Source organism: Miniopterus schreibersii (assembly GCF_964146895.1).
Source record: "Miniopterus schreibersii genome assembly, chromosome: 2".
Taxonomy (NCBI): Eukaryota; Metazoa; Chordata; class Mammalia; order Chiroptera; family Miniopteridae; genus Miniopterus; species Miniopterus schreibersii.
In genome coordinates this window covers 120,665,153-120,690,736 of record NC_138102.1, presented here as the reverse complement: position 1 = coordinate 120,690,736, position 25,584 = coordinate 120,665,153, and the positions used below count along the sequence as shown (strand labels likewise).

At 33.3% G+C, this 25,584-nt stretch overlaps 1 protein-coding gene across 3 annotated transcripts in view; it reads right to left on the bottom strand.

The window, feature by feature from the left end:
* Positions 1 to 25,584, bottom strand: part of PPP1R12A (protein phosphatase 1 regulatory subunit 12A) — a 130,649-nt gene that overhangs the window by 42,432 nt on the left and 62,633 nt on the right. For all 3 annotated transcript variants that reach the window (XM_081130558.1, XM_081130559.1, XM_081130560.1), the window contains exons 4-9: positions 24,833 to 24,951; positions 15,801 to 15,960; positions 11,386 to 11,530; positions 5,292 to 5,366; positions 4,553 to 4,641; positions 4,240 to 4,397 (exon numbers count right to left, since the gene is read on the bottom strand). In XM_081130558.1, the coding sequence (XP_080986684.1) occupies positions 4,240 to 4,397; positions 4,553 to 4,641; positions 5,292 to 5,366; positions 11,386 to 11,530; positions 15,801 to 15,960; positions 24,833 to 24,951 (746 nt within the window). The remainder of the gene's footprint in view (positions 1 to 4,239; positions 4,398 to 4,552; positions 4,642 to 5,291; positions 5,367 to 11,385; positions 11,531 to 15,800; positions 15,961 to 24,832; positions 24,952 to 25,584) is intronic.

Sequence of the window (25,584 nt, the reverse complement as noted above, 5' to 3'; positions counted from 1 at the left end):
TCTATGAGATACTCATTTTCATTATACTATCTTTCTCTCTCCTTTAGATAATCAGTTTTCCAAAGAAATCTTCCACCTTATCATTACTATATGCTGTTACACTTTATAAGTTGACAATATTTAAAAAGCCCTATCTTCAGGGCAAGTATAGACATCCCACCAACAATATGAATTTGCAATGATTCATTCACTTCAATTTGTGACTACAAAAACAACCATAAGATGTTAAGGTAAAAAGTGTATCTCAAACTATACCAAAGGACATGGGCAAACTGTCACATTTAAAAACTATTATAACATTAGGTTTTCAAATAAACTAAATCAGCTAGACTCAGTCTAATAAAATTTATTTTCACTGTTAATACATCTTTTCCTTCAACAGAAGCTAAGCCTATAAGCACAGTTAAATATGAATAATGTATAACCTAATTAGACCATCTTCCTGGAAAACAATCCGCTTAAATGGAGAGAGTAATTCAACAAATATGTATTGTCTCCATACTTCCAGTACTGTCCTAGGTACTGGGAATGTATCAGTCGATGAAAAGAAACTATCTTAACTGCAAAGAGCTTACACGTCTAGTAGAAGAGATAAATAATAAAGTCCAACAGATTTTCTCTCATTTTATTTTTTCCTTTTCTCCCTGTTTTCTTTTGGTTTAAAATTCTGTTTCATATCAGCGAAATATATACACCAAAGAATGTATATTCATGTATGTAAACATTTATGTTTGGTTTAAGAATAATAATGAAACAAATCCCAGATGTCCACTATCCAACTAAAGTAAATAAACATTATTAATATAGCTGAAGCCCTTCTAGCCATTTGATTTTTAACAAAGAATGAAAATTTTCCAAGTCCTAATGGAAAAAAACACCTAAAGTCAAAAGTATGCTTCCCTTTTCTCATTTCTCAGCTACCTCTCAAATTTATAAACTATTTGAAAGGAAATTAAATTTTTGGTTAAGTTCCTATTTTCATCTGATTTATGAAAAGAACACCAATTTAAAAACTGGTTTGGTAAATGATTTATGAAAGAAAATTCAGCAAAATAGTTATTTTACGTCAAAGAGTTTTTTAAAAAAAATAACCATACAAAAAGTAGAAAAAAGAAAGTTTAGAAATTGTCAAATCAAGCTGTAGCTCTACAGGGAAATGGATGCTTTCTTAAGCTTGCCAAATAAAGTATGATAAAGCCTTGTTGATATTAAAAGAGGGAGAAAGAACCACACAGCATTTACATGGATTAATTCTTGAGACAGAGTCAAATTTTCCTGGCACAACTATCAGCAACAGGAAGAACAAAATTATCATAGTACAATGCTTCAGAGGAACATTTAAAGTTAGCTCAGTGAGAAACTAAGCAGAGAGTAACTGGTATGCTTAAGCCCCCAACAAGGAACTAATACAATACAATTTGATGGTAATTAGTTCTATTTATATTTATAGAATAGTAGAGTTTAAAGAATTATCCAGATCATTTAGTCCATTTCTTATTTCACAAGCAAGGAAATTTCAACCAAAAGAGGTCAGGAGAATTGTTAGTCAGTGGCAAGACAGGCCTAAATCTGTCTTTTGTTTGTTTTAAATAGCTCCCCAGTGCCTACCATTGAACAGTAAATTGTACAGAAGGGGCCGATTTAAAAAATAGATAGTAAAAATCTCTGTGAGATGCCTGGACTTACAGTTCTTAAATTCTACTTTGTAAGCAGTAAAAGACTTGACACATGAGTTAGGAGATCTCGATGCTAGTCCTGGCTTTCTTGTGCAAATGTGCATACAGTTTAATTATGTATTTTACTATAGATTGGGGGCCAAGACATGTTGCATAAGGAAGAGATTAACGACACAAAAATAATGTTAAGTACTTAGAAAAGTATCTGAGACAATTTAAATTTCAATGATAGTATTTCATCTCGAACATGGGAAATAGCACAAATGTAACCGAAGTGATGATTGATATCAGGTAAGCATGAATATTGATCATATTTAAATGAGTGGTGAAGAATTTTATACAATTATTATATGAAAGCCAACACATTATAAAGCAATTGATTGCTATATAGTACCCATATAAAGCAGATATTATCATAATTTCACAGAAAAATGTAAGGTTAAATATACTACCCACACCTAAAATTACATGCATTAATCAGTGTGTGTTCTTAAAACACTGTGCATGCTGATTCTCACATAATTTGTTTTGATAATTAGAAATATTTTAATTAGCATGTTATAGAAATAAATTATAACATTCAATAATTACATGTTGCTTCAGCTTCCAATTTTAGCGATATTACTGTCTCACCAACACAAAGGATATATACTGACTCACCTGACCAGCAATGTGACAGCAATAAAGAAAAAAAATTAAGGCCCTAAGTGACTAGAATCTAGCTATTTACATATATCAAAAATACTGAAAAATAATTTACTTGTACAATTAGTAATCTCTCTCAAAAAAACATAAAATAAAATAAGGGAATCCAAAACATATCCAAAACACCTCACAACAAAGCTAGCCTGTATCTGTTTAAGCAACATCTTGTTTTTAATGGGAAACTTATGTTCCTCGACATGTGTTTATTTGGTAAACTTTAGCTTCTTCCATTCTGTTATATGAAATATTTCGCTGAATAAAAGTAAAATTTAATTCAAAACTGTTATTGTTGTTTCTAGAGGACAAATAGGTAGTCTAAGAAATTCTAGGGCTCTATTGTGTGTTTACCAATGACCACCAAACTGGTTGTGATAATGACAGGTCTTCCACTGAACAAAAATCTTATTGGAAATGGTATATTTTTTTCTGATAAAGTTATGTTAAAACACCAGGTTATGCAATTCAGTGATGGCAATACTGGAATCTCATGTTATTCAGAAGTTCTGAGAGATTAACTGATATAGAATAAGAAAATAAATGTTAATAAAAGCAATTTGGTAAATCTATAAAAATGTGTATGAGAGGAAAAAACGCAGAAACAATATCCTTGATACTATAAAGGAAAAGAATGTAAATTGTTATGGCAGCGCTGATAAAACAATTTGGTAGCATCTATGAAAATTCAAAATGTGACTAATATACGGTGACAGAAGATCTGACTTTGGGTGGTGGGCACCAAGTGCAATATACACATCATTTATCATAAAAATCTACCCTTGAAACCTATGGGATCCTATTAACCAATGCCACCCCAATAAATTTAGTAAAAATTTAAAATTAAATTAACAAAATAAAATAAAAAGAAAATGTGACTAATAATTCTATTAGAGAATCTTTTGTGCTTATATACAAGGAGGCATTTACACAAATGATCACTGCAGCATTATTTGCAACAACAAAATATTGAGAATAAGGTAAATATTTATCAGAAGGGAAATGGATGCATTTAATGAATACTATACAGCAACTAAAGGGGTAAGTTACAAAGATAAAGAAACAGATATGAACAAATCTAAATAATACAACTTTTGAGTAAAAAAGCAAGTTGCATAACAACTCCTAAGGTATAAAAAACAAAAACACAAAACAACCGTATAATTACTATGGATTATTTCTGAATGTACGTGTAAGATAAGAGTATAAAAATGGACTAGAAGATTACAGAAAAACTCATGATAGTGACTGTCTTTGGAAAGAGAGGAAAGGGAAGTAGACTAGGGTATATAAAGAAGACAACTGTGCTGTTTTAATTTTATTAAAAGAAAAATTTAAAGCAAATATAGCTAAACGTCCACTATTAAGTCTTGGTAGTTGGAATATGAATTTCTATTATACTATTCTTTATCTCTAAAATTTCTCAAAGTAAATTTCCCTATACTCCCACAGGAAAGTATCTTGACTCATCCCCAACTTTCTAAATTTTTACTATTTCTAAGGTAATTTTTGGGATGCTGCTGGGACCTGCTTCTGGACTTTTGGGCCTCAGAAAATAGCAGGAACATTCTTGGATTGCTGGAAACTCATTTATACCCTATCTACGCCATCCTAAGAGAGACTTAGAAGTCTTTTCACCTTCAAACCTAAAAAGGTCATAAAGAGACAGAGGTGAAAAAGAGATTCCATGTAATGAGAAAACAAAAAATCACAACTATACTCCCTGGAAGGTAATTTACTGGCTTGGAAGGTATCCAAAAAAGTAGCAAATCAGTCTGAAAAGTTTCAAAATTAAAGCCTGTTCTCGCAGCTTACTTAACACCAAAACAAAAAATAGAAAATCCTTTTATCCTTCAAATTTTACCTGTTTCAGCTTCTGATTCTGAGTCATCTTCCTCATCTTCTTCACTAGAGCAGCTAGATTCATCTTTCTTTCCTTCTTCTTCATCATCAACCTTTTCTTGTTCCAGAGATTCAATACGGGATGCATTTTTCTCTGGCTCAATAATCAGTGTCTCTTTGCTGTGAAAGGAAAATAGCTTTCAAACAATTATATGCACAAAAGGTCAAAATACATTAATTTTCCCCCAGATCTACAAAATCTAACAATCATGCCTGTGACCATCATGCCAACTCATTCATAACAATAACAAAATCTACTTTAATATTTCACTTACTTTTTATAGGTCTTCTGTGACTGATTATTGTCCATATTGGCTGTTGATTCAATTAATGGAGATTTCTTCTCCCGTTTTTCACTATGCAGCTTCATAAAAGTTACGCAAAGGAAAATAGAAATACTATTAAGATAACATTAATAAAACACAAAATTGAAAATAGTAACAAAGTAGTTTTCCAAACACTAAACAAAATAAAACAAAGAAAATATTTAAGCTGTACCCGAAAAGAAAAGGGCTTGGATAAAGAAAAAGTTTAGACAGTTAAAAAACTCCATGAAGGACTAAGTTGGTCTCTTTTAGATCCCTCTCAACTTTAGTTCATTAAAAAGTCAAGATCCAATCACCACTTACGATGTCTGATAATATTTTATTTAAAAATCTGTTTTCTAGTTACATCACTCCTTGCTTATCTAGGGTTTGCTATTTGAGAAATCTGAGATTTTATAGCCTCTACTTTTGAAGCAAACTTTCTTATGAAATTAGAAGAACATGTATATTCTTCAGGACATATACATTATAAGAGTATTCATTTTGTGAAGGGGAGTTTAGAAGAATGGGGATAAGCAACACACAGGCAAAACACCACTACCACTCCTTTATTTTCTTGTCCCTATCATTTTAGTTTGATGGCCAAAGTAGAAAACATCACAGGAATATTTTTTTTACCTATCTAAAAGTCAAAGCTATTAAGGAAATTCCCTAATGTAGATAATTTTTAGACAGTCATCAAACATACCAGATTTTGTTTCTTTTGCAACTCTTCTAAATATCCTAAAATGTCTTCATCTGCTACATCAAAGGCTGTCTGGCCCTAGGTAGGAGACAAGGGGGGTGGTAACGGTAAAAAGTCAATAAATTACAAAATGCCTTTGGTGATTCTGTGTAATTATACAGAAAAAAAGTTAGATAACTATTTTATGGTAGTTATAATACATAGTACACATTACTCAAAGGAGATATATGAAAAAAACCATGTGAAAGAGAATTAGCTGATACACCTTTCCTTTTGTGTAACAACTTTATTTAGATATAATTCATATACCATACAAATTACCCATTTAAAGTATACAATTCATGTTTTTAGTACATTCATAGTTTTACAACTATCAACACAATTAACTTTAGAACATTTTGATTACCCCAAAAAGAAAGGATATACCCATTAGCAGTCATCTCTCCACTTACTCATCTCTCCTAGCCTGAGCCAACCACTAATGTACTTTCTGTTACCTTGGATTTGCCTATTCTGGGCATTTCATATAAATGGAATCATACAATACGTGATCCTTTGTGACTAGCTTTTTCCACTTTGCATAAGTTTTTCAAGGTCCATCCATGCTATATCATGTATCGATACTTCATTTCTTTTTATCATTGAATAATATTCCATTGCATGACACACCACATTTGCTAAGCTACTCATGAGTTGATGAACATTTGCTTCTGTTTTATGCTACATATAATGAATAATAACTTCTGTGAACCTTTGTGTACAAGTTTTTGTTTGGACATCTGTTTTCATTTTCTTGGGTGTATAGTTTATGAGTGGAATTACTGGGTGATATGTTAACTCCATGTTTAACCTTTGGAGGCCTTATTACTTTTTGATACCTCTACAAAAATTAACTAATTTCTTAGAGTAATACAATTAAAAAATATATTTCTAAAAAACTGCTTAAAGTGCAGCCTGTCACAAGTATGGCTTAGTTTAAAAAATTAATCCAGATGAACATCTGTCAGTGTATTTTTATTCAGTGTGGAAAAGAAAACTTAAAAGAGTTGGTAACCAAACACAGGAAGAATTTTCCCTGCTGCCTGCATTAGTCCTTATAATAACCCTACTGTTACAAGTTTCCAAAATGCCAAAAAGTTCATATTTATAACATATTCTACCCTATATGTTAGCCAGTGTATGATCCTTTCTCAAAAAACATTTAACTTTTTTCCACTAGAAATCACTCTGAAAGGAAATTAAAATTTCTTTCATAACAGGTGTCTCATATTTACAACAAAGCCAAATGGGTAGATAACGACTTTTAAAATCACACAAATTCTTCCATTTAAAAACAAACAAAACTACAACCCTCAATTCTGTTCCAATATGAGAATCCTGACATCTACTCATATATCAATTACATTTCCCAACACTATAAAATGAAATATAAGCTACTAAACATTTGAGCTAGTTTTTCCATTGTCTGTTTATAAAATAAAAGATATGGTATACAACATATATTTTAAAAGTACATAAAATGCTTCTTTATCAAGATAGGGCAATGTATGTATTTAAAATTTACAAGATTGAAAAACACTTTTATATCTGCCTTTTCTTGTTAGAAAGTCTTCCCAGTAAGAAATTAAGTGACAATCTATCCTTCCCACCTAGTCCAAATGTTTTAGCTTTTCCTTCTTTTCCCCATTTCCACCTTGAGTATTAAATGCTAAGTATTAAATTCCTGAAGAATAAAGGGCTTTGAGACAAAAATAACTGGCTCAAAATTAGGAGGGGATTTTGAGATTAGCAATACATGTTAATCCCATTTTTGCTATATCATACTCTCTTTGTATGATTAATTCTATAATATTACACATGCTGTACTTCCTAAACAAACTGTTCAAGATCATGTTATTATATGGAAATATCTTACTGGCTTCTTTTAAGTATTCTTTTAAGCATTTATTATCCCTTCTCATAAGTAAAATACACCTTGAACATTTTTAAAAAATTGTAATAAAATTTTAGCAGCAATTAAATGCGATGCGGTATTTTCGTAACCAAGGAATTTTCCTTTATAAGAATAAGAAACAGGATCACCTTACTAACCTTTCTTTTTACTTTCTCCCTTAATAAACGAGTCTACTTCGTAAAACAGCAGCTGATAGAGAATAAAAACTAGAGTAAAATGTAGGCTACAAACACAGAAAAGTTTCTAATTTCAGAAAAGCACACCCATTAACTTAACTCAGTAACTTAACCATGCTCTTTAAACAATTGCTAGGACAGTTATGAAGCCTAACAGACTTTAACTACTATAAGGCTGCTATGCTTCATTAATGGGGTACTAATGAAGTAGGGCATATAAGCAGTCACTCAAAGCAACCAGGAAACTACTAAGGAGGGCACAAAATGCTGAGGTAGAAGAGAATAAATCAAGAAAACTATTTTTTAAAAAAATCACTGCTTAAAAAAATTAGTTTGATACATCTGTAAATTACAAAAGCCACCTTAGAGCCGCTGTTTAACTGCACAGTCTCTTCATTCTTCCTTCCTCACTTGTTCTAACTGAATTTCCTTTGCTGGTATGATCTCTCTTCATCTTTACAACAACCAGTGAAGTAGTCAGGACATGCATTATTATGGTTCCCACTGTACAGATGAGGAAACTCAGGTTCTGAGTGTATGGTATTTGCCTAAGTCATGCAGGTAATGAAAGGAAAGTGGGAACAGAATCTTTGTCTCTATTCTTCCATTGTCTTTACAGAAAATAACAGCTCAGATAGAATCAGGGAAAAAAATCCTTGTCCATTAATAACAGTTGCAGTTTTGTTATTTATTTAAATCTTCATTATGACATCTACAAAGTTAAAAAGTTCTCTACCAATGACTGTAATACCGCATTTAGAGAAAAATTCCAACTATAAGGGCACTTTAGTTAATATTTTAAAAGAGCTAGTATTTGGGTACATTCTAGTAAAATAATTCTTTTAATTAGTTAAGGAAACAAAATAAAAATCTTTCAATTTAAAATTGATATCATAATTTAAAGTTAAAATGATAGCAAATGTGTTTAGAGTTGGCAAATAAACTAAAGGAACAAGACTAAAATTTCTAACTACTACTGTAACTTTAGCACATTTTCTCCATTTTCATGTAGAAAAACTTTCAAGCTTTCTATGATATGATTTATTACATTTTCTATATTATACATTTCCCCAAATTATGTGTTCTATTAGTAAAGAATTTATCTAAACTCTGAAAGTACCTCAACCACATTTCTTGATATCGTTTAAAAAAGAAATTTAGTAAAAAATTTTAATTTACAAGTACTGAAGAAAGTATCAAATGACAAGATAAATTCATATAGGCAGGCTTCCATAATCAAGACTAATCTGTTTTGATTGAATATGAATTATGACATGTTACTTTAAAATGTAGCCAATGAAAACAGAGACAGCCTAAGTCACATAGGCAAAATTATAAAATTAAAAATTGGAAGTTTATAAAAATATCTTCCATTACTATAGAATCCTAAAAAAAAAGCTTGTATTACGATATATTTATGCCACAAAGGCCCTCAAAATGCTATGTGTACTCTGTAGCCTCTTGCTATTAAATCTTGATATTTTAAAAGAAAAATCATATTTTAATAAAAATTTACAAACCATATTTTTACAATTTATGAGTTAGTATCAGGAAAAATAAAATATACGAGAACTCAAAAACTAACAAAAGTTGCAGAAAACTTAGCAGACTAAAAGGAAACAATTATTAGGGCTTTATGAAAATTATTCTATTTCTCTGATCATGTTCCTCAATCTGTAAAATTCAGATAACTTCATGCAGTTGTTAAAAGGACAGCACTATCCTAAAACAAGTTGAAAACCGAAATATTCTAAGGAATTATGAGGCACAAGTCTTTCAAGATCACATAAAGATGCACTAAAGTGCTAAAATCAGGAGATAAGCCTGGCTGGGCATGGCTCAGCAGCTGAGCATTGACCTAGGATCCAGGAGATTGTGGTTTGATTCCCACCTAGGGCACATACCCAGGTTGTGGGCTACATCCCCAGGTGGGGGCATGCAGGGGGCAGCCGATCAATGACGAGTCTCTCATCATTGATGTTTCTATCTCTCTCCCTCTCCCTTCCTCTCTCTGAAATCAATAAAAATATAATTAAAAAAATAAAAATAAAAGGAAGAGATAGGTATTAAAATATAGGATGACTCAAGGAACTTCTAATATAGTAATACAGAAATAAAAGATAAAGCAAAATGATTTTTTAATGTTTTTTACTGATTTGAGAGAGAGAGCATGGGATAGGGAGAGAGAGGAACATTGATCTGTTGCCTCAAGTACATGCTCCCAATTGGGGATTGAACCTACAACCCAACTGGGTATGTGTCCTGACCCAGAATCGAACCCACGACCCTTTGGTGCACAAGACGATGCTCCAACCAACTGAAGACTCACAGGCTAGGGCCAAAATGATTTTATGTAGTTTTTTTCCTAGAGCATAATTATGAATTGTATGGCATAGGAGTTAGACAATGATAAAACAGATGAAAGATAAAATAATTTTTCTCATACATACTATATATTGTGTATGTTTCATTAGCAAAACAACATGTTTAAAGTAGGAAGTAATATAATCTTTTTGGAAAATCATTTCAAGTAATAAGCTTCTCTCTTCTGGTCCTTATCTGAAAGCCACTATCACTGAATAAACCAGTATTAGCACTGCCCATACCAGTGGACAAGTAGCCTGTAGGGGACACAATTTGGGAGACAGAAATGCAGAATAAAGATCAGAAGGTAACAGATATTCTTCTGCTAATTTCTTCAGAAAAATTCCAACTGCTAGAGAGGAATATGAATTGTCAAAGCTAAAATTACCTGTCCTTTAACTTAAAATTAAATAGTATCAATATTTACTCATTTTCTAATGCTGATTACAGAACAGAAAACTGTTATAATTTTAAAAATAGACAGCAAATTATCAAGTTTTAAAAAATATTTAGATTGAAGACAATTATTTATAAGGGCAAATCTATAGTTATAGATGAATCATTGTAGAACATTTTTTATCTTAACTTTCCTAAAGATTTTCACCACTTCCTATGATTTTCTTGCCTGCATATTTCTTACTTAAAATACATTTATAAATACATATGTGAAATACTATAGAAAGAGCAAAGACATTCAGAGGGCTTCTTTATCCCTTTATGTCAGCAACTAGGAAATGAATCCTCACTACTATCCTTAAGCTCTAAACACTTATGTGTGGGAAAATATTGGGCATGTGGTGTATCTCTTCCCTTTGCAGATCCCCAATTAGAAAACGCAGTTACTAGAGAAATCAGCACCAGCATCCATATTTAATGGAAACAAAAGAATTAGATGTGCACATCTGAATAAAAGATGAGATCATTTTAGGAACCTATACTAGCCTATGAAATGCCATATATAAGGGATATTTCATGGAAGTCAAGGATAATTAGGCTCACTAGAAAAAAATATGTTTTGAGCTCTGCAACTATTGGTAAATGATCCTTATAATTTACTGACATGGAGTGGGAGGGAACTAGTAAGAATAATAGTGACACTGGTAACTGACTGATGGTACCTGAAAGGGAGCAGAGGAGAAAAATCTAATCTAATAATAAATCTGATAACTTACTATCCATGTCACTTAAAAAGCTACTATAAGCAAGCTAATAGGTCTATAAGGTGAGAAGAATTAGAAACACACTTCTATATGTGTTACAATTCATAAATATGATAACAGAAGAAAACATTCTTATAGAGATGCAAAGTTTTCCAAAGTTATGAATTCTTAAGAACATAATTTCAACTGAAGTACCCCAATCTATTCCATATGTATGGTAATATGATTACTGAAAGAGTAATAATTTTCTCTTTGCAGAATAAGGCCAAAACCACCTCATAGGTAGCTGAAAAAGACATAAACAATTAATAATAAAAATCAATAATGGACAAAAATTTGTTTTACAGTTAGTAAAAATTAATACAATTATGTAATTTATTCTTGTAATATTTTTAAGACTAAAATTATATTTCTAAAATTTAAAATACATTTAAAAGGCCTACCACTTTGTTGACCATCTCCATATCACACAGATTGTCCACTAATATTCGACATGCTTCTTCTTTACCCCAGTGAGCTGCAGCATGGAGAGGTGTCCAGCCATCATAATCTTTAATATTAACATCATAGCCTGCCTGTATTAAAAGTCTAAAGAAATTATAATAAGTTAGACAAGTAATCATTAAAATCTAGAAATGAACAACTGTAATCAATAGGTTTATACCATGCGAGTTAACAAAAATTTGCAATATATTTCCCTTATCATAGTTCATATCTCTCCCCTATCCCCATTCAAAGAAATAGGGCAAAAGAAAGTAATTCTCAGAAAACTCTGGCAAAGAGCATTTTGAGTTACTGCCATAATAATGCATTAAGCTTTAATTAATTCCTAATGCCTATAAGTCTTATGGTTTGGTGTGACACTGATTAATTCTTGTTAATATTAAATTTTTCAGAGGAAAGCCTACATTTTTCAATGTGAGATTTAAAACTACTGGATCAATTTGTATGTTAAACTGATTTATTGTATGGAAGTCTTCAAGTGTCCATATGATAATTTATCTCAGGTTAAATGTGTTCTAAAAATATACCTGGATCAAACAAGCTTACTTCGTAGTGTTTTTGTTGCCTTACAGTTGAGGAACAAGTCTGTGAAAGTTTTCACAAACCTTTATGATCTACCATGAAAAATTTTCATAGGAAAATGACAATGTGATTGTTAGGAACAAAACAAAGCAAAACAAATATTCCAAGGGGTCCAGTCTACTTTTCTGCAGCAGTAGAAAGCAGATATCCAATCATCAACAAAGCTAGAAAACAGGAATACATTTTAATACAATGCAAAGAGTTGCACAAATTATGTTAGTATGCCCTTCTAACTGTATACTGACATCAACCTTTATTTTATTTAGAAATTAAGCTCACAGAGAGCAAAGAATGGGTCTATAAATTGCACATAGCACAGCCCCACACACACAGGCGAAACACTAAATACTTTACAACTCATGAAATCTGGTGACCTTTACCTTACTTTCCAAGATGTTGAGCTTGAGAAGGGCTTCTTTTTACCTACAGAAGGTGGTAGTGATAGCTAATACATAACCCTTCATTTATTTTAAGTACCAATTCCCTATTTCCTAACAATATCTAAAGCAGCTGTTTCCAATTCTGGCTCCATAACAGAACCATCTGAAGAGTTTAAAAAAAAAAAAAGACTGCCCAGCTCCACCCTAGACCTATTGGATTAAGCAGCATATTAGGAGATAGGCCTGGTAAATCTATATTTTTAATAAGTCCCCCATATAATTCTCATACCATGCTTGCCACCTGCCTGAAGACCACCAATCTTTTAAAGAACAGGCTAACGCATATAAATCAAGGTTTAAATAAAAATACGTCCATTAATATACATATATATATATAATCAGCCTGGCGGCATGGCACGGAGCAGCAGTTGAGCATCAACCTATGATCCAGGAGATCGAGGTTCAATTCCTGGTCAGGGCACATGCCCGGGTTTCAGGCTTGATCCCCAGTAGGGAGGGAGCCAATCAATGACTCTCTCATCACAGATGTTTTTCTCTCTCTCTCCCTCTCCCTTCCTCTCTCTGAAATCAATAAACATATACTTTAAAACACATATGTATGTGTGTATATATTACCAGAAACTTAGAATAATGTTGGAATATAAGGTATACCCATTAGAAGATATGAACTATAATAATATTAAATATCCTGAACAATATAAAATTATAAGTATCTGGGAGCCTGTGTGGAGAAAAAAAGTCAGGAAGGTAGACAGACACCCTCCACCCTGCCCAAATATATGGTTCTTTGTGTATGCGCCAGGCCATACAAGAACACTCAAAAATCTAAGACAGTACCTATTACTTTCAAAGAGCCTCTAATGGAGGACAAAAACCAAGTGAAACAACAATCAGCCCTCACAGACAGGCTCTATGATGCGATGCAATGGGAGTACAGAACTGAAAGCATCAAAATCAGTGGAAAAGGGTTGTGTGTGTTTGGGGGGAAGGGGGCCAGAGGGGAGAATACACTTGAAAAAGATACCCTCTATTTATTTTTCATTTCACATGTATTTTTATTTATGTATTTTCATAAATAATATACTTACAGGTTTAAAAATAGAAGAGAATGCCTATATAGTGAAGTCACTCCTCTGCTACTGATCTTTAACCAGTTTCCCCTCCCTATAGATAACCATACTACTAATTTTGATTGAATCCTTAGAGAAATCTTATGCATATATAAGCAAATACAATTAAGTTTTAAATAAACACAAATTATGCACTTTTCTCCCTGACTTTGACACTTAACAATATACCTTAGTGCTCTTTCCATATCTATATACAGTGTTTTAATTGCTAGAGTATTCAAGTGAAAGGATGTACTGTAATTCATTCAAACCATTCTCCTACTCCTGTTACAAACAACACTGCTAACATGTATCTTACTTCCTATATGAGTGAGAATATCTGTTAAAAATTCCCAGAGGTAGCCATGCCGGGCGTGGCTCAACGGTTGAGCGTCGACCTAGGATCCAGGCAATCAGGGATCGATTCCCGGTCAGGGCACATGCCCGGGTTGAGGGCTCGATCCCCAGTCGGGGGTGTGCAGGAGGCAGCCAATCAATGACTCTCTCATCATTGATGTTTCCATCTCTCTCTCTCCCTCTCCTTTCCTCTCTCTGAAATCAATAAAGATATATTAAAAAAAAAATTTAAAAAAATCCCAGAGGTAGAACTGCCAAGCCAAGAATAACTATTACTTTGACAGAATCTGCTCAATTGTCATTTATATCTCTACCAGTAATGTAAGAGTCCTTTTCCCAATCTTGCCAAGACAGGGTGCCAAACATTTTGATCTTTGTTATGATAAATGAAAAATTGTAATTCATTATAGCTTTATCTACACTTATTATGAATGAGGTTGAACATTTTATTTTTCATAGGCTTAAGAGGCTTGAATTGAGACAAAGGATCGAAAGAAATGTGCCTCCAAGTTGAAGAGATAGTGAATGAAGGTATCTAGACAGAAACAAGAGTAGGCATTAAGACATCATGACAGAACTTCAAGTATATACAGACAGAATAATACATGTCTGAGGATCAATGATAGCTGCATAGTTTAAAAGAGGAGCCAGTGGCCAGATGACAAATGGTCTTATGTGCTAAGTTGAGGAGTTTAACATATATACTGATCCCCACTGAGAATCTTAATGAAGGATTTTAAGAACCTGGATAACCTAATTACAAAGACCACTTGAAAGCAGTCTAGAATCTACAGTATTTTACAGTGTAGCCCAGTACTTACATACATGTTTTCAGAAAAAACTTTTAACAAATCATATTTACCTTTACCATATGCAATACTCTGATATTTCCAATTCTTTCTTTAAAAATGCTGTTGGAGACTCACTAAGTTCATTTCATGACCCGATAATGGGGTCTGAAAGTTTAAAAAGTTTTAGATTAAAGAGAAACAGATAGGAGGGACAAGGAAACTAATCAGAAGTTAACTGTACTACTCTAAGAGAAGACTTAAATTATTGGAGTAGGGACTGAATAAAGGAAGAAATTTGGGAATAGTTGATACACTTAAACTGCTTCACTTTTTTTACGGAGGAGGGGGAATAAGAACATGATATTAGAAACCCAAGAGGAACAAAAGCAATATAAAGGGTAGAGTAGATTTTGCTAAGGTCAGACTTATTTCCTTTCATATACCCATAACAAAAGTTATGCACTAAATTATATTTTTCACATAGTTGCTAACACTTTTGCACTGTATAAGTAAAAAAACCCACAAAAATTTATTGTGACATAAAGAAACTTTGTTCCAAGGAAATCTGCTGATCAATATGTAGCCCTATATAGTCTAAGTTGCTTAAGGCTTGATATTTAATATTATAGCACTTGAGTCCCAGTGTATACATAGCAAAAAGAAACTATTTGAAATAAATTACATGTTAATAAACACTCAATAGGAACCAAGCTCTCAGAATTCTGAGAACTAAGCTCTCAGAATGTTTAAACAGAAATACGTTAATATATGACATTGTTCTTAGTCTCAGAAACCAGAGGTGACCAATCTGGGAACCTCAAAACGATTCTGTAATAATTTATTATCCCAGAAGGTAACAGATAATGGTTGTCGGACACTTATTAACCTATTGGAAAATTGCAACTAAAGAAAACGACTGTAAAATAATAAAAATTTGAGAGTGAAAGAGCTTTAGAAACAAAGCAATATTCAAAGCAGTTTTTCTTTCTGTAAACAAATATTAAATAACTTTTATAAGCTGTTTCGAAATGTGTGCAAGGTATCTTAAGAAAAGGAACACCGAAGTAAAGAAAACAAACCAAAGTAGGAAAACAACTGTGAAAACAATGCTTACTTTAAAACTTCCGTATAGCCTTTAGCTGCTGCAACATGAAGTGCTGTACCTCCAGATTTTGCATGCCGGACATCATTTATATGACCACTGTTTAGCCACTGTCTTGCATCTCTTAGCATTATCCGTTCTTCTTCCTTTCGAGCTGCTTCTATATCAACCCCTGATAAAATTAAAATTATATTTATTTATAGAAAATGTTCTATGTTGGAAAATAAAATTATCTAAAACATTTCAAGTTTAAATGAAAATTAAAAGTGAAATTATTTTTGAAAAATGGGCTGCTTATAACAACCTGGTTTAATGAAAACTGTGGGAATATTGTAGATATTTTATTAGCCTTCTCTACTGATTATGTATTTAGTTTTTGCCCCACAATATTATTTTGGCTCTATTTTTACCTTTACTGATTATTCCTTTTGTTTTTAAAAAAATCATATGTAATTAAGTCTCATATTTCTATCTACTGCTTTAACCAGTTCTCTGAACTCTAATCTATTAGGTATAAATGTTTACTGAACACTTGGAGGTGCTGTCTTCATCTAAAATTTACCAGATCTTAAAACAGATTATTTCTCTACCAAACGTTCTTTCCTTTTCCAATGTCATTACATTGTCCATATCATTAGTATTAATTTTATAATTTTCATAAATTATATAGATGTTCATTAATTTAAAAGAATCTATTAAGCACTGTGCTAGGTTGATAATAAGAGTGGGAAGAATTAAAAAGGAACAGGATACTCTAGTTCTTACCTTCAAAGAGATCAGCATCCTGAGGAAAAAAGTAAATAGAAAAGATAATCCTGAAAATCATGAATGATCTCATGTCTTATGGCTTCACTGGCTGGCTATTTAATAAACAGCACATACCACAATGCATTTACAATCTTACTAGAGAAGAATATTAAAGGTAAAGATACTGCTTTTTAATCTTGTACTCCCACTGTGTGGATGAGGTGGATGAGTACCCGATACCAAGTAAAAGGGATCAGTAAGTAAATGTTTACTAAATGAATAAATGAGTAAAAAACAATCATACACACACACCACACACACATCTCCTCAGTTAAGATATCTCCTATAAATTATATTCATGTATCCAACTATCTGTTCAGGATTTTTTCATTCATCCATCCATCCATCCATCCATCCAATGTCCTGAGTGCCTACTATATATTGGGTACTTTATAAGTTGCTATGGGTATAGAAGTCAACTTATGTGCAGAAGATGATACAACTGTGAAGAAAAATAAAGCAGGGTAAAAGGACAGAAGGTAATGAAAAAGAGGTATTATCTCATATGAATTGGTAAAGAACAGTCTCTTTGATAAGGTGACATTTAGAGCAAGAAATGAAGTGAGTTACAGTCACACTATATATAATATGGGAGAACATTCCAAGCAGAGGGAAGTTAGTAGTAGGCTCTGAGGTAGAAGCCTGCTTAGAATGATCTTTTGATTAGAAAAACCAGGGTATCTACAATGAGCAGGGTGATACAATCTGACTTAATTTAAGAGGATCACTTAAACTAAAAGGTTAAGAGCAGAAATTGAAGTATTAATTTGAAAGCTACTGCAATAATCCAGGAAAGAAATTATAGTTACTAAAACCAGGGTGGTAGCAGTGAAGTTAGTAAAGAGGTTAGATTTTGGATTCTTCAAGGAACACCAACAGAATTTGCTGTTAGTTTGGATGTAGGAGAAAAAGAGAAGTCAAGGATGAATCAAAGGTTTTTATTTTAGCCTGAGCAATTTGAAAAACTAAGTTTTTATTTTATTTTAAATATATCTTTATTGATTTCAGAAAGGAAAGGAGAGGGAGAGAGAGAGAGATAGAAACTTCAATGATGAGAGAGTCATTGATCAAGCCTGCAACCCGGGTATGTGCCCTGACTGGGAATCGAACCCTGATCGCCTGGATCCTAGGTCGACGCTTAACCACTGAGCCACGCCTGGCCAGGCAAAAAACTAAGTTTTTAATATGAAAAATGTGAAGTTTGAGATGCCCTAATAGACATCTTCTTGGAGATATCAAGTAGTCAGTCGGATATATGAGTACGGAGAACAGAAAAGAGGTCAAGACTATGCAAAAAAATTAATAAAATAATATGCCATGGGTATCTCAACTCAATGCTAAAATCTTAACTCAATTTTCCCCAGCCAAGCTTCTTGCTGTTTGTCTTACATTTACTATGCTAGGTACTAATACTTACCCAGCAACATGGAAGACATCCTTAATCTATCCTTTTAATTACCAGCTTTTGAGGTGCCATCTCAGCAGGGGTGGGGAACCTTTTTTTTGCCAAGGGCCACTTGGATATTTATAACATCATTCAAGGGCCATACAAAAATTATCAACTTAAAAATTAGCCTGCTATATTTGGTCAAACATTTAATTAACTCACGTCTAATGTGACAGCTAGAACTGTAGTTGCCTTGGCAGGGGCAGGCTAAATGATTTTGAGGGCCATACAAGGCCTGTGGGCTGGAGGTTCCCCATCCCTGTGACACAGACTGTCGTCTTGATGGCTTCTACCACCATTCTTAGTTCATATCTTATGTCTCACACTTTGACTACTACTACTGGCTTTTAACTCATTCAGCCTCAGTCCTTTCTGCTTCATTCCCCACACCAATGTCACACCAGTTCTGCTGTATCAAAATATAATTGTCTACTTTTCTACATAAGTTGCTCACCTCCTATAAAACAACAGGAGCAGATCATAAAGCTGCTTAATACCTGGTCTCAGTGCCTTTTTAGCCTCTAGCCTTTCTCCTCTAATGGTCACCTAGCCTTCTAATCTCCTGGATCTCTGCCTGGGCCCTCAGGTGCACAGGCATGGGTGCTGGTGTGCAAGCTTTACCCTCCTCCAGGGCTGCATCCTAACTTGCTTGCTTAAAAACTGCCATTCACTCAAAACATGGCTAAACTGCTGAACTGAAGCTTAACGGTAAATGGCTGAAAAAAATATTCTTAAATCCCAAGATTACACAAGTACAGGTAAAGTCATCTTCAAACTAAAGATTGTAATATATCATTACCACATTTGAAAGAAACTTGCAATAAAGATTTCCCAAATAGACTTTATAAAAACAATCAATTATATATACTGTATATGTGTAATGAACAAAATCTATTATAATCTTTATTTTAAAAGTATCACCATTTCCATAATAAAACAATTTTATATATTAAAATTTTCCTACCAAAAGATAACCAGATCATCTTACTTAAGACATCTTTTCATGTTATTCAGAAAAAACTTATAAAACTGAATTATACATTAAGAAAAATCTTTTTACTGTTATTTTTTCTCAGACTGATTTATTTTCTTATGCTTTATTCTTTTATTATGTCTTTTAAAACATGAGCTTCTTATCTTTATCCACTTTTTCAGAGTTTTACTATCTTTTACTATTCTAAATTTCCTCTGGACTTGAAATTTAAAAAACCCAAAACCCTACTTCTTACTTTTAGATTTATCTAATTTCATGCTATGTTTAACTAATTACAAAAAAAAATACAATTTTTTGCTTCCAAAAAGGCCTTTCATATGAATTATATAAAAACAAAACAACTCAAGTTTAAAATTCAAGCATATGCAAAGGAAAATTTCTTATGCTTAAGAAACTCCAGTTAGAAAAACTCAAACTAGCCTGCTGAGTTTCAATCCCTGACTTGCCATTTACACTTACTAGTTATATTATTTTGGGCAAGACACTTAATCTGTGCTAATATTCAGTTTCTTTACTTCTAAGATAGGGGTAATGAAAGTACCTATCCCATAGGGTTGCTCTGAGGATTAAATAAACTGATATATGTGAAGTGCTGATCAGGATTAAACACCATTATCAGATCTAAAAGTCTATGATTTTTCTTCTCTTTTCTTGGTTTATGGTCTAATAGAAAGTAAATCTTATAATGTATTTATGATTTAATCCATCCACTACCCCTGCAAGGTTTTTAAACAACGAAAACAACAGATATTAAAACTAAATTCGGTATAATACAGTGATTAGACTATTTAATATCTGTCACTATTACTGAAAAACAATAACTATTAGATTGAAATGTAGCCAAATCTCTTAGGTAAAAAATTAAATTAAATTAAATTAAACTGACATTTGGTGAGCTAAGATACAAAAATTGACTTGTATCCCAAGTGAAATAAAGAAAATTACATTAAAATATAAACTAGAAATAGGTTTAGCCACTGTTGAATCATTACAACTTTCTTATAATTTTTATTGATTGATTTTAGAGAGGGGGAAGGGGAAAAGAGAGAGAGAGAAAGAGAGAGAGAGAAAGAGAAACATCAATTTGTTGTTCTGATTATTTATGCATTCACTGGTTGATTCTTGTATGTGCCCTGACTAGGGATCCAACCTGCAACCTTGGCGTACTGGGATTGATACTCTAACCAACTGAGCAACCCAGCAAGAGTCAATCATTACTACTTTCAAAGGAAATTTACTTATATTAACTTATTATTGATCAAATATATTAGAAGGAGAAATTAGAAGGAAAAAAAAAGAATGGCTAAAGAATTTTAAAATACTGAATAACAACTTTCATACCAGGATAAACAATGTGAGAAATATTATTATTACCAGAGATAAATTTAGGGTAGTTCTTTTATAATTATTAAAATCTATTAAAGATGTCCCTGTCTTTTGGTTTCTTTGGAATATAGTTATGCTATATAAATTCATGAAAATTATATAAAAAGTAAACAGCATTACGTTTTCCAGGAGATATTCCCTCCCCTTGATTTTTAGAGTGGAAGGGAAGAAAAGAGTGGGGGAGGTAGAGAGGGAGGAGGTGAGAAAGAGAAATATCAATGTGGGAGAGACACATCATTTGGTTGCCTCCTGTACTTGCCCTGAAGGGGGCTGGGGACAGAACCTACAACCCAGGTATGTGGCCTTGACCAGGAATCAAACCCAAGGCACTCTAACCACTGGGCAACACCGGCCAGGGCAGGACACATTCTTAGTAAGTGCAGCCTGGGACAGTGATGAAGAGTGTAGGCTCAAGATATCTATCATAGGGTTTGGGACTGAACTACATACAGCACCACTTCCTATCTGTATGACTTTGAGCAAATCACTAAGTTCAATTTCTCATCTGTAAAATGGGAATAATAGTAGTATTAATCTATTAAGTTGCTATGAGGATGAAATGAAATGAGGTAATACCCATAAAGACTTTTGCTCAATGCCTGGCATATAACCAGCATTTAATAAGAGTTAGCTACTATTATTAGTATTAGTTCTTCCCTTTTCAGTTCCACAGTCATCTCATCTACTATTTCCCAGAATTCTCCCTCATGTATTATTCTCCCAGATTTACATTTTCCACCCTGACATCTCCTAAGTTCCAACAGTGCACTGGACACTGTTTTCTAGAAATGCTTTAGCCACCACAAACTCAACATATCCCAAAACAAACTCATGTACTTCCTAAATCTTTTCCTGCTGTGTCCCACATTTTCCCATATAAATTCATCCAGTCATTACTTCTTAAACTGGAAACTTCAGGAAGGCAAATGATTTTTTCCATCTCCACATTCAATTCTTCACCAAACTGTTTTAATTTTACTTTAATTTTACCTCAAGAAAGCTCTACTTTCCCATCTTAAATGTTATAGTTTGGGCCCTTATCATCTTTCATCTGGACTAATATTTAAGAGCCTTCTTTGTCACCATGCACCCTCCCTTCCCCCGAATTTTAATTCATCCTCCAAACTGCCATCAGCTTTATTACTAAAAACCTAAACCAATCAGGTTATTTCTTACTGAGATCTTTGTTGTATCTGTTCAGTGCCTATCAAATACTTGTCCTTACCATCTGGATCCAGCCCAATCTTTTTATGCCTCACTTCCAACTCCTACTAATTCCATCTTGACTTTTTATCTCCTTTACAATTCTAATAAATTCTCCATATATGCTATGTCTCCAATTCCTTTTCTTTGCATTTGCTGACAGCCCATTCTGATATGCCTTTTCTGTCCATCGCCTCCCTTCTCTGCCAAGCAAACTCCTTCTCAAATGTCATCGCTCTGAAACCTTTCCTGACTACTGCAGTTGGAGCCTTTTCTGCTCTCCCACAACCTTGTTTCTATCTATATTTTACACATAGTACACTGCACTGTGAAGCTCTGTTGATATATCTGCCACTGTGAAATTCTTAAGAACAAAGATTGTCGTCTTTTTTTCCTTTAATACCCAGCACTCAGAACATCTGATGGCACATTAATCAATAGTGAATGAATCACTACAATTAAAATCAGCATTGCTAACAGTTTTCTTTTTATAAAAGGGAACCAAAGGCAAGAAGTTTTCTGTACATATCCATGCCTTGCTTAGTTCCTAATACTTGCTAATATTAGACAGTACAAAACAATTTACTTTAACCAGTTTTACAGGAAACTGTTAGCTATCTGTGCACTCATCAGGACAATATGGTAGATAAGGTACTCTTCTTTCTAGCCTGTGATGAGTTGTATCTATTCTTCTAGTTTCCTCAAATATTGAAGATCCCATTACTCCAAAATGCCTGCCTAGGGCATAGTTGTTAAAAGCTCTTCTGTGTACTTATTCAAACTTCAGTTTAAGACAACTTTTCTAAGTGTGTCCTGTTTCTTCTAGTATCTTTAACCACTTGTTATAATGCCTCAATTCTATTTAGGCATTTAAATATTTTCTCAGTTTTAGTGCCTAAGATTTTTCTTTTTAAACAACTGAGTAGTCATTATGAATTTTCCTAATCCCAAGGAATAAAAATCTCTATTCCAGGGACAATTGAGTGGTCATAATGAATTCTCTGAATCCCAAGTAATAAAAATCTCTTTTCCAGGAACAACTGAGAAGTCATTATGACTTCTCCTAATCCCAAGGAATAAAAATCTCTTTTCAAGGGACTGGCTTAGTTTCTATATCTCTGCTTCTATTTCCTGATGAATCACATTTCAGTAGGAGTCAACCCTCTAACCCAATATTCATACTTTTTCTTTATCCTTTAACCTTAGTAAAACACATTTCTCTTTTGATAATACCCATTTAATCACTGCCAAATGAAATATAGTGGAAATCACACACAGTAATTTTATTTATATATATTTAGAATTTTAATTGTAGTGAAATAGATAAAACATAAAATTTGCCATCTTAATAACCAGTCTAAAGTATAGAGTTCAGTAGTGTTAAGTACATTTACATTGTTGTGTAAATCAATCTCCAAAACTCATTTCATCTTGTAAAAGTAAAATGCTATACCCATTAAACAAGTCCCCGTTTCTACCTCCTCCTAGCTCCTGACAGTCATCATTCCACTTTCTCTATGAATCTGACTACTTGAGATGCACCTCATATAAGTGAAATCATACAGTACTTGTCTTTTTGTGAGTGGCTTATTTCACTTAATATAATGCCCTCAAGGTTCATTCAGGCTGTAACATGTGTCAGAACTTCCTTCTTAACAATGCATAGTATCCTATTGTATGTATATAGCACATTTTGTTTATCTATTCATTTGGTGATGGACACTTGCGTTACCTTTATATTTTGGTCATTGTGAATGATGTCGTTATAAAAATGGGTGTACAAATATCTCTTTGAAACCTTCCTTTTAATTCTTTGGGTATATACCCAGAAGAGGAATTGCTGAATTTCACTGATGTGTGTATATATATATTCACACACACATATATATACACACTATACTTACTGTGTGTATATATATATATATATATATATATATATATATATATATACACACACTATATATATATAGTATATAAAATAACTGCTTTATTGAGATATATCATTTAAAGTATACAATTCAGTGGTTTTTAGTAAATTTGCAGAGTTATGTTACGATTATTATAGTTTTAGAACAACCATCACTGCTAAAAGAAACTCTACCCATAAGCAATCACTCCTCATCTATAAACTGACACCTCCCAAATTTGGCTCTCTAGCCTGCACCTCTCTCTACTCACATATTCAACTGCTTGGATATCTAATAGATTAAAAATTTAGCATGCCTTGGAAATGAACCCCTGAACTTTCCCTACAAAATCTACTTTTCCCACAATATTCACCTCTCAGACTGAAACTTTATCTACCTAGTTGCTCAAACAAAAAATCTTAGAATTTCCCCTGCTTTCTTTTTTCTTACACACCCTACCTTTAATCATTCAATAATCCCTCTTGGCCAAACCTTCAAAATATATCTAAAAATCCAACCTCTTCTCATCACTTTGTTTTACCACCACCCAACTTGTGCCATTGTCATTCTCCTACTTCTGCCCTTAATATCCTACAATCTATTCTCAACACAACAGCCACAGAGATCCTTCCAGAAGTAAGTCAGATCATGTCATTTCTTTACCTCAAACCCTTGGCTCCATATTTCACTCATACTAAAAGCCAAAGTCCTTCCAATGGCCCATACAGCCTTATGTAATGTGGGTCACTGTTATCTTTTGGGACCTTATCCCCTTCCAGCCTCTTCCTTGTTCTGCCTGTTCCAGTCACACTAGGCTACTTGCTGCTTCTCTGAATACACCAGGTACCCTCGCATCTTTGCATTCATTATTCCCTCTGTCTGGAATGTTCCATCCCCATATCCACATGATTCATCCCCTCTCCTCATTCAGATCTTAGCTTAAGTACCACTTTATCAGTGAGAACTTCTTGACCACTTATTTAAACTTATAATGTGTCACATTCATCCTATGCACATCTTACCCTTTTTGCCTGTTTTATTTCTCTCCAAACTCTTATTACCATATAATTTTATGCCTGATCCTACCACTTAAGATACTTCTTTCAAGTTTAAAAATATTAAGATGTAGAGTTGGGAAACATATTTTTCAAATAGAATCATACTGTATGTTAGATAAGCTGATTTTCCCCCTCACTCAAATTATAATTGTCTTTCAATGTCAACAATTTACTGAAAAAGTATCATGTTCTTTCTAAAACAGTTGTAAACATTTTTTCCATTTAGGCTGCTTTTATATTACCTTGCCGATTAACTTCATTTTGAAGTAGCTCTTCCATGGCCTCCTCCTCAGCAATATCTAAAGGTGTGTCTCCTTCACTGTTGACAGCTCCTACATGTGCTCCATGACCAATCAAAAACCTGTAAAATCAAAGGGAGGACAGTTAAGCAAGGATGATATCATTGAAATAAGACTAAATGCATAGCCAATGAGGAAAACTATGTGAGAGCATCAATGAAAACCAAGAATAGGGCCCTGGCTGGTGTGACTCTGTTGGTTGGGCATTGTCCCCTGCACAGAAAGGTTGCTGGTTGGATTCCTAGTCAGGGCACATGCCCGGGTTGTGGGCTCGACCTCCACTAGGGGGTGTGCAGCAGGCAGCTGACCAATGTTTCCGCCCTCTCACATCGATGATTCTCTCTCTCCCCCCCCTTCCTCTCTCTCTAAAAATCAATAAAAAATATTTTTAAAAAACCTAAAAACACCAAGGATAGGATCTGTATTACTTAAGGTTTAAATAACTACCATAGGGCATATTTTCTTTTTAAGTTTTATTTATATTTCTTAATTTTTCTATAATGTACACAAATTGCCCTATCAATACAAAAAAAAATGCTGATTTTTTAAAAATCCTCACCAGAGGATATTTTTATTGATTTTTAGAGAGAAAAGAGGGGAGAAACATAGATTGGTTGCCTTCCATACACACCCAACCAGAGATCAAACCCACAACCTAGGTATGTGCCCTGACTGGGAATAAAACCTGCAACCCT